At 38.4% G+C, this 12,471-nt stretch overlaps 1 protein-coding gene and 1 non-coding gene across 6 annotated transcripts in view; one reads left to right on the forward strand and one right to left on the reverse strand.

Moving 5' to 3' along the window:
- The window catches only part of NCAPD3 (non-SMC condensin II complex subunit D3), a 98,611-nt gene that overhangs the window by 49,038 nt on the left and 37,102 nt on the right, over positions 1-12,471 (reverse strand). For 3 of the 5 annotated variants that reach the window (XM_071212435.1, XM_058289290.2, XM_071212434.1), the window contains 7 exons: positions 8,062-8,187; positions 7,676-7,928; positions 7,165-7,221; positions 6,820-6,909; positions 3,155-3,231; positions 2,493-2,627; positions 1,447-1,667 (listed from right to left, as the gene is read on the reverse strand). In XM_071212435.1, the coding sequence (XP_071068536.1) occupies positions 1,447-1,667; positions 2,493-2,627; positions 3,155-3,231; positions 6,820-6,909; positions 7,165-7,221; positions 7,676-7,928; positions 8,062-8,187 (959 nt within the window). The remainder of the gene's footprint in view (positions 1-1,446; positions 1,668-2,492; positions 2,628-3,154; positions 3,232-6,819; positions 6,910-7,164; positions 7,222-7,675; positions 7,929-8,061; positions 8,188-12,471) is intronic. The other 2 variants (XM_058289291.2, XM_071212436.1) reach the window with 1 other exon arrangement.
- Positions 4,750-4,912, forward strand: LOC111760824 (small nucleolar RNA SNORA62/SNORA6 family). The gene has a single exon (XR_002794408.1). It is a non-coding gene; the product is annotated as a small nucleolar RNA SNORA62/SNORA6 family (small nucleolar RNA).

The raw sequence follows: 12,471 nt of genomic DNA on the forward strand, positions 1-12,471 counted from the left end.
GGTCACATCTGAGGAGAATAGGACAGTGCCTGGAAGGGGCAGGTATTTCTGGGACCTGGTAATGTCTATTTCTTGATCTGGGTGGTGGTTACATAGGTATGATTTCTTTGTAGTATTTATAGAGTTTATGGTTTATATACTTTCCTAATGTATTTTACTTCAGTATAACAGTTATTGTTAAACTATGAACTATAGTAGGCACATCCTGCTTTTTGGTGGAGAATGCCACCTTTCATTATCCTGAAGCCTTAGTATGTTGGGGTACATGATGAGACATACCTGAGAAAGGGGAAGGATTAGTAGATTCTATTGTTGGCTGAATTCCCCTCCCAGCAGAACATATAGCAATTGGTGGAGCACAGAAAAACCAGTATAAAGTGGTAAATCCCAATTATGAGACTGGAATTCCTGCCCTTTGGGACAAGGCTGGACTATACCTTGTTTTTCTCTGCTGGCTCCCATTTGTTGATGTCACCCTCCTGCCTGGAATGGTCTCTCCACCACCTCTATCAAGATTCTTGTCATTCTTGAAAGTCCAACTAAAATCTTATCTCTATCAATTTTCTGGATTGCTCTAGATGAAAATGACCTAGTTTTCTGCATATGTCATATTCTCACAAATCAAACTTAAGTTCCCTTTCTTCTTTAAATCAACACTGTGTCCTTACACATAGTTGGTACTCAGCTGACATTTAATTAGTGAACACATTTTCAGCCAGAGTTTTAATACCAAAAGGAACCTTAAGAGATCATGTAATCCAACTGGCTGATTTTACAAATAAGGAAATTAAGAGCCAGATAGGTTAGGTGATTTGCTGATGCCAGTGTCTTGTGACCTGAAATCAATCACCTTTTCTACTGTATGACAGTTCCTCCGTAACTATATGTAAACAAGTATTGGATGGTTCCTTGCACAATGAAGAAACAAGAGAGAAAGCATCCAAGGCAGCACAGCACAAACAAATTTTAAGATTACTGCAAAATAGATGAAATGCATCATTATAGGTCTTAGCTCTTAACTACAATGTTCATGGTACACAGTGGATGCTCAATAAATGTTATCAAATGGGAAAAAAAACAAAACACTGCAGTGGTATTAAATCAACCAATAAAAGGTTAGAAAAAGTTTAACTTGCAAGTACTAATACTTTCACTCTAACTAGCACTGTGAAAGCTAAGATTAATGTACTGTATCCATATTAAGATATCAATCTGGAACTGAAGAGTACTCAGGAAAGCAAAGCAAGTGACCAAAGGCTTTCCAAAAATAGTCACCACAAAACTGCTATAAAATTTGAATTAGAACATCAAGGAAAAAAAGGCTGAAAATTTTAGCCTTCATATATACTAATTTGAGAAACTTATTTTTCAGTACTGATACAGAAATTTACTAATAAAAATCATTATGACCTTCTATAAGGAAAACAAGCCATGCAAGTAACATACCTTAGATCCTGGCTTTCTGTAGTGAGGAGAGCAAGAAGAGCCCACGCGAGCACCTGGCTGTTGTCTTCAGTGTGAAATTTATCATACTGCTTAATGCACTGCAACAGGAGCTGGTCAAGGCATTCCAGGGCTTTCTCCTGTACTGTGCTCTCACAGTCCATCACAACCGGGATGATGCCCGTCAGCCAGGCTTTTTGTATCTGCACACACCTAGGTTGGGCCTTGGGATTTTAAAAATTTGAAGTCATAAAGTCTGATGCTAACAGAAGTCTAAATACATATCAATGTTTTGAAAGACATGTTAGAAATAATCACACATACAATCACATATACAATTTTAAGAATCACACATACAGTTGCAGATAAACCAAAAAGTAGGAACAAAAAAACAACATTCAAATAATATGTGAAAATAAATTTCAACCACCAGTTTTTGCAACTCCGTATATAATGAAGTTTTAAACTTACATATCAAAGTCAATGTTTTGTAAGTAGTTATAAATCAGCACTTTTTTGGTAATTCAAGATTGAGAGCAAATAAATTTATTCAAGGAGCAATTAAATAGATGTTAACAGAAAAAGTAAAAATATGCACTGCTTAATGCTATCATGAAATAGAGAAATAAACACGTCTTTAAAATTCTTCAACAGCTAATTAGTTGGCAGAGATAAATTATATGTTCTTTTGGCAATTTCTCTATCTGATATTTTATCTATATATGTATTAAACGGACAAAAATTAATGAAGGTCTCTGGTTTAATCAAATTAATATTAAAATTGATTTTTAAATGTAGGATTTAAGCTGAAACCAAGGTAAGGGTAACCACTAGCATTTTCTAGCATTAGTTCCTAAATATATGTAAAATGAAATGTAGCCTATCATATGTAATTCAAAGATGCCTCTTCCTTTCTCTCACACTGCACAGTCCTTTGGTGAACTCAACAGTTTAAATTGTCAGTGTCATATTTAGCAAACATAACTATTATGCTGAATTCTTTTGAATGTCGACTCCAATGCATTAGAGGCATAACGCCTTGTCCTCACCATAAGAAGGTCAGTAAGAGACTGGAGGGCTTGCTTCCGGACAGATACTGCAGGGTCGCGACACTGGTCCTGCAGAACTGACAGGTCTTCTTCCATGCCCGAGACCTCACAGTGTTTCAGAATGCTCACTAACACCTAGAAGGCATATATGCAGTATCAGGTGATGATCAAGTGGTATAAATACAAAAAGACAAACTGCAAACAACAGAATGCTTCTTTAGAGTCTGCAGTCTTCAAATTTCTGGAATCTTGCATCCACACCTCCCCCCACGACATCCCATGAAAGCTAAGGCCATACTCTAAGTATCTATAGACCAATGACAACATTATTGTAAATCAATATTTACAATTTCAGGGGTTTCATGAACTCTACTGAAGCCCATCCATGGTCCCATGTTAAGAATCCCTATTTTAAACAAAATAAATTAAGGATGTAAATTTGTTTTTCTTAAAAAGCCAGCAAATCAGTAGGACAGCTTAAAAATAGACAGTCCTCTGTTCATCTAAGCTATTTGTATATAACAGGATCAGGGTCAACTAGCAGTGAAGTGAAAAGTGAAATAACATACATGGCCTGAGGGTTTTAAAAATATTCTCCTGCATTTCTAAGAATTTAGTGCTTATAAATAAAGGGCATAAATGATATCTACAAAAGCTCCCACCTGGAGGGCAGATTTCCTAACATTGGTTTTCTCATCCCGGATCCGCTTTCTCAGCATGGCCAGGATGCATCTCTCTGCTGAAGGAACACCAAAGAACCATGACGGCCTGAGACTATACAGAATTGAACATTTCACCACACAATAGTTGAAAAGCCTCAGTAATAATTAGCTTTTGTTTTTACGAGGTACCAGGGATTGAACCTGGGACCTCGTATGTGAGAGGCAGGCTCTCAATCACTGAGCTATATCCACTCCAGTTAGCTTGTTTTAAACCCTAAAAAAAACCCCAGAGAATGAAACAGTGTACAAAAAGAAGCTATTCATAGTAACATAAAAGGTGGAGTAGTATAATAAAAAGTATAAAATTTGGAGGTTTCAAAACAGGTTCTAATTCCTGGCTCCTACCTCTAAAATTTGAGTGACTTAATTTCTTCAATTTTGTTTCACTACAGATAGGACTAAAAGCATTCCCCCTAAGTAAAAGATAAAAACAAGATGTCCACTCCTCTAACTTCTACTTAATACTGTACTGGACTTTCTAGTCAGGGCAAGTAGCCTAGAAAAAGAAATAAGCATTCAGATTGCAAAGAAAGAAGTAAAACCTCCTTTATTTGCAAATAACATGATCTGATATATACGGAAAAATCCTGTGAAGTCACAAAAAAACTATTCAAATTAACAGTTGAGTTCAGCAAGGTTGCAGAACATAGTCAGATCAACGCCCGCTTTCTGCCCCCTAAAATCAGGTGTATTTCTACATATAACAATGAACAATTCAAAAACGAAATTAAGAAAATACCATTTATAATAGCATTGAAAGTATTTTATTCTTTAGGAACAAATTTAACAGAAGAACTGCAAGATGTGTACATCTCAACAGCCTCTGTGAGAGCCTGAGGAGGTGGTGGAATCAGAAAATTTAACCATCAGTCAGGGAGCTCTACTGACTGCCATGTCCTAGGTCATGCAGCAAATTCCTAATGGAGTTGGCACAAGAACTCAGTGTTTCAGTACAGTGTTTCCCCCATTATATTGCGCTATTTCATATTACAGGTGAAAAAGGAGCCCAGAGAAGACCATACATCTAGACAGATGTAGCACCAAGTCTGTTTTTCTCTCCTGAAACACAGATACCAAAACACTCCAGGTTATTTTGGGAGGTTTGGTGCCACCAGTGTTGAGTCCTGTACTCGAGCTCATGAGAGAGAGAAAACCTATTACCACTCCAAAAATTCTATTTAACCTCAAATTAGTTAAAATTAGTGACAGCACAAGTTGAAAAAAATTTATAGCATGGGATATGGCTCAAGTGGTTGAGCACTTGCTTCCCACATGAGAGGTCCTGGGTTCATTTTCTGGTGCCTCCTAAACAAAAACAAAAACATAAGCTAACTGAAAAAGCTAACTCAGGGGAGCTGATGTGGCTCAGTGGTTGAGAGCTGGCTTCCAATAGACGTGGTCCTGGGTTCAATCCCTGGCCCCAGGACCTTAAAAAAAGAATTACACTATGTATGACCCATTAAAAAAGGGTTCATACTGTTGGTGAAGAGATATTATAACCTAAATTCTGAACTGCCTTTTTCAGTGGAGGTTTGGGCTCACAGTATTCTACCATGGTATGAAAAGTTGATTTTAACTGGCTGGCTGATGAACTCTCAAAGTGTAGGTAGTGTGCTACATGATGGGCAAGCTTTTCAGTAACACCGCAAGGGTCTCTGACACAATGAGTAGAGTTTGATAGTAATCCTTGCCACGAGTGTAATTTTAATGTATAAAGCAGCCTTAGGGAAAGACTGAAATGTCTGAAAAACAACCAGCAAAGATGTTTCTTGTGTCCTTTTGCCTATCTCCATCTTTCTTGCTCTGTATTGGCCTCTTAGGGATTCCTTGGTCTTTCTGTTTTCTGACCAACTTGATGAATCCTACTGTACGATGCTTAAAAAAGGGAGCTCACTTGGTGGGTTTGATGTGGTAGACGCCGGCCTGGGAAGTTCTATGCCTGTGTGGTACTACCTCCTGTGAGCACCCATGGAGGTCAAGCCTGATCTCTACTTCTACAGAGAGCCTGGAGAGATTGAAAAGGAAGAGCAGGCTGCTGCTGAACAGGCTGTGACCAAGGAGGAATTTCAAGGTGAACGGACGGCTCCTGCTCCTCAATTCACTGCTGCTCCACCTGAAGATGCAGCCTGTCTGTTGTTCCTACTCAGCAGTTCCCTAAAGACTGGGGCCTCAGGCTGCAACTGGAGACTGGCCTGCAGCTCCACTGCTCTGGCCACCGAGCAGGTGGAAACCACCAAGTGGTCCTGAGCTGTTCTTCCACATACTCATAAACAGAAAGTGGAAAATAGGTTGCTGAAAAATAAACATCGGTTTCTTTAAATTTTAAAACTAGTGGACTCTAACTGCACACCCACGAGTAAGGCTATTATTTTTAAAATGTAAAATAACAGGTGTTGGTGAGGATGTGGAGAAATTTGAAACCCTTGTTTACTGCTTTGGGAAATATAAAATAGTGCTGCTGCTGTGAAAAACAGTTTGATGGTTCCTTGAAAAGTTAAACATAAAATTACCATATGACCCAGAAATCCCACTACTAAGGTATATAATTTAAAGAAATGAAAGCAGGAACTAAAACAGGTCCTTGTACACTATTCACAACTGTGAAAGGTAGAACCAACCCAAGCATCCGTCAACACCCATCGACAGATGACCAGGTAAACTTAATGTGGTTTATACTACAGTGGAGTCAGCAGTAAGAAGGAATGAAGTTCTGATACACGGGACAACATGGATGAACCTTGAAAATACTAAGCTGAGTGAAATAAGCCAGAATTAGAAGAACAAATATTTATTATATGATTCCACTTACATAATATCCAGAATAAACAAATTTATAGACAAAGAAAGTAGATTAGAGGTTACCAGGGACTGGAGGGAGTGGGGAATGAGGAGTTACAGCTTAATGGGTACAAAGTTTTTGCTTTGGGTAAAGAAAACATTTTTGTAATGATGAGGGTGGCACAACATTGTAAAAGTAATTAATGCTACAGAACTGTATACTTATGATTAAAATGGCAAATTTTACATTATATAAACTAACATCTGTTTTGAATTTTTTAAAAAAAATTTGTTTTGGGATAGCTTATTCAGAATCAAGATAACATGGTGCTAAGGGCAAAAAGGCACAAGGCTGGTACCACAGTATTTCTTCATCTTCTCCTCTTTTTGTGATTTTTCCTCAAACACAAAAGGTTGGTACCACAGTATTCCCTCATCTTCTCTTTTTGTGATTTTTCCTCAAACACAAATTTAATCTCCACTGTACTTTTCTAGTAACTGGCTCTTTTATGGTCAACAACCCCAAGAGTTCAAAATAACTGGCTTTACTAAGAAAATAAGTATTTGTTAATATTCTGTAAGTTGTACTGTGGTATTGTCTTTCAATACATGATAATTAGAATGTGACTGTTCTTTGCCTTAAAATGCAAGGACATCAATTAAAGATGAAACAAACAGAAATTACTACAATTTTAGGGGGAAAAAGATGTTCCAATTCTTGAGAGTGAATTAATCAGGAAAAAAAAATACCCCAAGGCTTTTGGTTTTATTTATGTCTGATTAAAATGTAGTAATTACCCATTTGAAAGTGATAAAACCTGACATACCCCCAGATCCAACTGCTTTGCCACTGTTGTCTGTACTGATCATCCCTGAGGTTCCTGAGGGGTGAAATGAATGCTTCTGACAGGAAAAACCTTAAAAATAAATTTAAAGAGGGACCATCAGTAAGGTAAAAACTTGTTACATCTATTAATAATATATGCATGGCAGGTTACTCATTCAAGTTGCTATATATCATTACTGAAATGAATTTCAATTTCTTTGATGGAGCAAAAAGGTACAATATTAAGTAGGTAAGCAGGGGAAGAGAAAACACATTTCAAATAAAAAGCATGTCCTTTAAGTAAAAAGACAATTATTCAACATTTGGAAACATATTGATCCATTACCTGATGAATTTCTCAGTAAGGAACCAGGGTGGCTCTCTATTACTGAAACTGTAGGGCCTGAAAATAAGCATATAGGTGGCAGGGAAAAAAGTCACAGGTTCATAAAGTCTGAGTAAAATATCTACAGAGGAATCAAAATCAAGAAAATCAGGTGTAACGATAAGGAAGGCAGATTCTAAAGCGCTGATAATCTGCCCTCCTTGAGCATCATTTGAAATGGATGTTGGACCAATACGTCTGATTCCATGCCTTGCAGTGCAAAATTATATTACAAGCCGCCAATAATCTCCCTTCTAAAACATGAATATTGGAAATACCAAAGTCCTTTTGATTATATCAGGCTTGTCTACTTAAAAAGTTATTTGACAATAAAACGGGCTGTGCCTTATAAGGGTGAATATATATCATCCCATATCAATTACTTCTGTCACAGCAAAAAACAACTTGCTATCCAATTTCTTGATGAGCAAAAGATGATAGATTTCACTTTCCCAATAGTCACCATACTTACTGTTGACCAGAAGTTCCAGTATACTTTCTGATGCACTGGTAACAGACAATTCCAGACAGTGTGCAAAACTAGACAAGGCCTTGCTGCGGACAGTAGGTGCCTTGTCTAAACAACGGTCAAACATAATTTCCTGCACCAAGAACTTATGCTTTAAGAACTTGTGCAGGTCTGGAGAGAGAGCGCTATCCATGTCTCTTTCAGGTAGCTCTAAGAGAGCTAAGACAACATCAAGAGTGAAAACCCTGTGTGGGATCTGGTAAAGCAAAATCATAAGAATCTCCATCAGACAGGAATAAAAACCAAGAAAACTGTCTCATGTCTAGGTCTGGCTACCGTGAGACATTTGAGAGCCAGAACCAAAGATTTGATGCAGCTACTTCTCTTACCTTGGAGCTTCGTGAATATCGGTAAAGCCAGGAAATGAATGTAGCGTATTCCACACAAGGAAGTTTACTGAGCAGCTGGACCAGGGACTGGGCTGCATAAGTCCGATACTCTGATTTATCTATCACCTGAAACATAAAAATAGAGAACCTGTCTAGCCAATATCTACCTGCAGGGTAACTGAAACATGCTGTAATGCAAGCTCAGTGACCTTTAAATGCCATATAAATGACTAACGCATTTTAGGTTTCAGACCCCTTTGAAAACTAAGCATATTGACAAGTCCTCCCTCCAGAAAAATAAATATGCATATTCAGGGAGTTTATGGACTCCTAGGGTGCATGGTTTAAACTAAAAATCATTTTTCCAGGGGAGTGGATGTGGCTCAAGCCTGTTTCCCACACTGGAGGTCCCAGGTTCAGTTCCCGGTGTCCCCTAAAAACAAAAAAGAAACAATAAAAAACCCAACTCAGGGGAGGCAATATGCCTCAGTGGTTGAGTACCGGCTCCCCACATATGGGGTCCAGGGGTCAATCCCTGGCCCTGTTATCTATTTGAAAAATAATAATAATTTTTCCAAATTGTTATAAAAATGTAAGAAATAATCATGTAAATTTGAACTGTGACTAGATATTTGATGTCATTAAGGAATTACCATATTATGTCTTTTTAGGTGTGTTAATATTTTGTGCTTTTCTTTTTAAGAATTTTTATCCTTTACAGATACATACTTAGATATTTATACATGAAATGATATGGAATTTGATTTAAAGAAAAAAAAACAAAACAACAAACCCAGTATGTGTTTTGTTGAAGGTACATCACTAGTATAGGGATGGTATATGGGGAAAAAATGCACCTAAAGCAGATTTCTATGTTCTGTAAATGCATTTTTCCCCCCACAGGAAAAACTAAATATTTTTTAAAAGTTATTTTATTATTATTTTTAAAGAAACATGGATCACATAAAATGTTACATTTAAAAAAATATAAGAGGTTCCCATATACCCCACTCCCCACACCCCTCCCACATCTATAATCCATGCTGTATAGCAATACTCCAAAATGTACTCATCAAATGCAGTGATGTACCACACCAATGAAAGAAGTTGTCGATGTGGGAGGAGGAAATGTATTCTTGTTGACCCAGGTATGTTTTGTCAATAGACAGACCCACACAGCAGCTAACAAAATATTAAAATTCCATCTTGGGGAAGTCTTGCTACTTTCTCAAAGACAATGACAAAAATCTCTGGAATATATAAGTCATGCCTAATTTAAAAAAAAAGGTTAAAATGCCAAGCTCTTGATCTTAATGCTTGTATTTATGAACTTTATTCCTGTAAAAAGGAAACTAAGCCTAATTAGAATTAATGCCTAAGAATTGCTTCCTAATGTAAATTATACACTTCCGTTTGTAGCAACGCTTCAATATTGGTTCATCAATTGTAACAAATGTACCACCCTAAAGTAAAGGTAAGATGTTAACAATAGGGGAAACTGTGTGTGTGTGTGGGAGGGGGGAGAAGGAGTTATACGGGAACTTTCTGTACTTCTGTGTAATTTTTACATAAATCTAAAACTTCTTTAAAAACAAACAAAAATAACCCAAGTGTGTCCACTGTTGTTTAATACAGTGCTGGAGGCTCTAGCTAGAGGAGTCCAGCAAGAAAAAGAAATAAAAGACACCCAAATTGGAAAGGAAGAAATAAAACCTTCACTTTTTGCAGATGATATAATCCTATACCAAAAAAGTCCTAAAAAATCTACAAAACAAAGCTGGCAGAGCTAATAAACATGAAAAATTTCAGTAGTGTCAGAATACAAGATGAATATGAAAGTCAGATGTCTTTCTATATACTAGTAATGTGCAAAATGAGGAGGAAATCAGGAAAAAATTCCATTACTATAGCGACTGAAAGAATCATATAATTAGGAATAAACTTAACCAAGGATGTAAAGCAGTTGTTTTCAGAAAACTATAAAGTATTGCTAAAAGAAATAAAAAAAGATCTAAATAATTGGAAGAACATTCCATGCTCATGGATTGGAAGACTAAATATCATTAAGATGTCAACTCAACCCAAATTGATACACAGACTCAATGTAATCCTGACAAAATTTACAAAAGCTTTTTTTAAACAAATGGAAAATCATCAAATTTATTTGGAAGAGTAAGGGGCCCAAATAGCCAGAAACATCTTAAAAAGAAAAAGTGAAGTTGGAGGACTCTCACTTCCAGACTTTAAATCATATTACCTAGCTATAGTGGTTAAAAACAGCAGGGTCCTGGCTAAAGACAGACACATTGAGAGTGGGAGGGAGGAGGGAGGAGGGAGGGAGGAGAGAGGAGGGAGGAGGGAGCCCAAGAGCAGGCGGGAGTGTGAGACTGGGCACCACTGGCAGGCGTTAGTTCCTGTCCTCAGGGCCAGCAAGGGGACTTTACCATTTACAGCGAGCCAGGCCACTAGGAGCAGGGACCCGCACCCTGCAGTCCCAGGAGGGCGTGTGCGAGCTGGACGCAGGGCCCACCAAGGTCCTGCCAGCTGGCCCAAAAGCATCCTCACAGCTCTCCAAGAAAGACAACGTGGACCCAGCGCCGGCTGAGTGGTCTCGCGATCCTGAAGTAGGTGTCTGGTTGTTGATCTGGAGAGACTGCGACAAAATTTGTGCTTCCTCAAGGTAAAAACTGCAGGTTTCTAACACTTAACTTGGAAGCTGTGGGAAGGTAAATCCCTCCTCTCTAGGGCAAAAAGCTGCAGTTCCCCCTGAGAACTACCGGCCACAAGGCAGAGTTCCCAAGCCCTCTGTTCCCCTAAATGCTTGAGCCCTAAGCCCGTGTTCCCTAAACCGCCACAACCCACATCTCACAGACCCACGTACCCCGAGTCCACATTCTCTCAGGCCTCTGTTTCCCAAACCCAGCATTCCCGGGAATCTGGCATTGCCCTAACCTGCTGGGCTAACTCTGGGAGTGGAAGGAATTAGGTGGGAGGTGCAGAGGAGCCCAAGTAGTGCAGGTTCAATTTTCTGGTTCCCTCCTTTCACTGAGTTTGCAGGAGCATACCAGCTGACTTGGGGAGAGTCTAGGAAGAGAGGAGAAGCAAATCTGCTGACAGCCTGATTTACCTCAACACCCAGGAATAGGAAACTTGGTCGGGGAGAAGGTGGAGTCAGAAAACTAGTCCCTCTGTAGCATACCTCAGGGAGAGGGACAGTAGGTTCTGCTTTGCAGGCTTACAAAAGCATATTTAGATTTCCTGGCAAGGGGTGGGTGCTCTCTTTCAAGAAATGAAGAGACATTATTTTCTGAGAAGAGTTGGTTCATCAGGGACCATTTGAATCTCCTACAGGAGCCCTCACACAGCCTTCCTACTGCCCTGGGAGAGAGGGAAGTGAAGACGGGAGAAAGGCGGAAGGTTGGAGTCCTAAGCAGTTTAGTCAACTGCAAAGAGCATTCCTTCCTTGAGGACTTGTCTGGTCTTTTTTGTTGGCTTGTTTTCTTGTCTCCCCTTCCTCTTTATCCCCCCACAGCCCTTTCATTTCTTTTTTTCCTCTCTCTTTCTCTTGCTTGTTTTTTTTTCTTTTCCTTTTTCATTTTTTTCCTTCTTTACTGTTTTTTTAATATTAGGTGCTGCAGGCAACAATTCTTATTTGCTGTGCTTCCTCATCCTCAATTTCCTACTTCCTGTGTGTACTGATTTTGGCTACCAACTCTATCCACTTTCCTTCACACCTTTCTATCCTCCATCATTTACTGTTTCTTTTACATTCCACCTCTTTTCGTTTAGCCCCCAATATATCTGACTTTTTATTTCTAATACCTCTATTCTGTTTTCTATCTTTTATTCACTCTTTATATTATTGTCCATTCTTTTCTCTTTACCTCTCTCTAGACCACACTGGTCTTTTAATTCATACTATATTCCTTCCCATATTCAGTTTACTAACCCATTATAGATACTCTACTTTTTTACTGTTAAAACCCCACACAGCTTACATGAGTTCAATATCCATTCTCCTAGATCTCACATTGTTCTTCTGCTAACATTCACTATCAATACTACTATTATCTTTTTCTTTTTTTAACCCCTTTTGCTGTCTCTGGCCCTAATCTTTTCCTTCAAGGTAACTTACCCAACAACAAGGAAATAGAATAAGAAGAACAAAGTGACAAAGGGAAGCCTTAACATGCATACAAAAACAACTAATTGAACCCCGAAAGGAAAAAACTAATCAACTGAATAAACCCATCAAGTTACAATGACGACCAGACAACAACAAAAAACTACAAACCATACCGAAACTCAGGAAAACACGACCCAATCCAATGAACAAACTAAAAACCAGGAAGAGGAGTGGAACACCGAATAACTAGTTAAAGCTCTCAAAACATGTATCATGGACCAATT

The sequence above is a fragment of the Dasypus novemcinctus genome, chromosome 27, assembly GCF_030445035.2.
Source record: "Dasypus novemcinctus isolate mDasNov1 chromosome 27, mDasNov1.1.hap2, whole genome shotgun sequence".
Taxonomy (NCBI): Eukaryota; Metazoa; Chordata; class Mammalia; order Cingulata; family Dasypodidae; genus Dasypus; species Dasypus novemcinctus.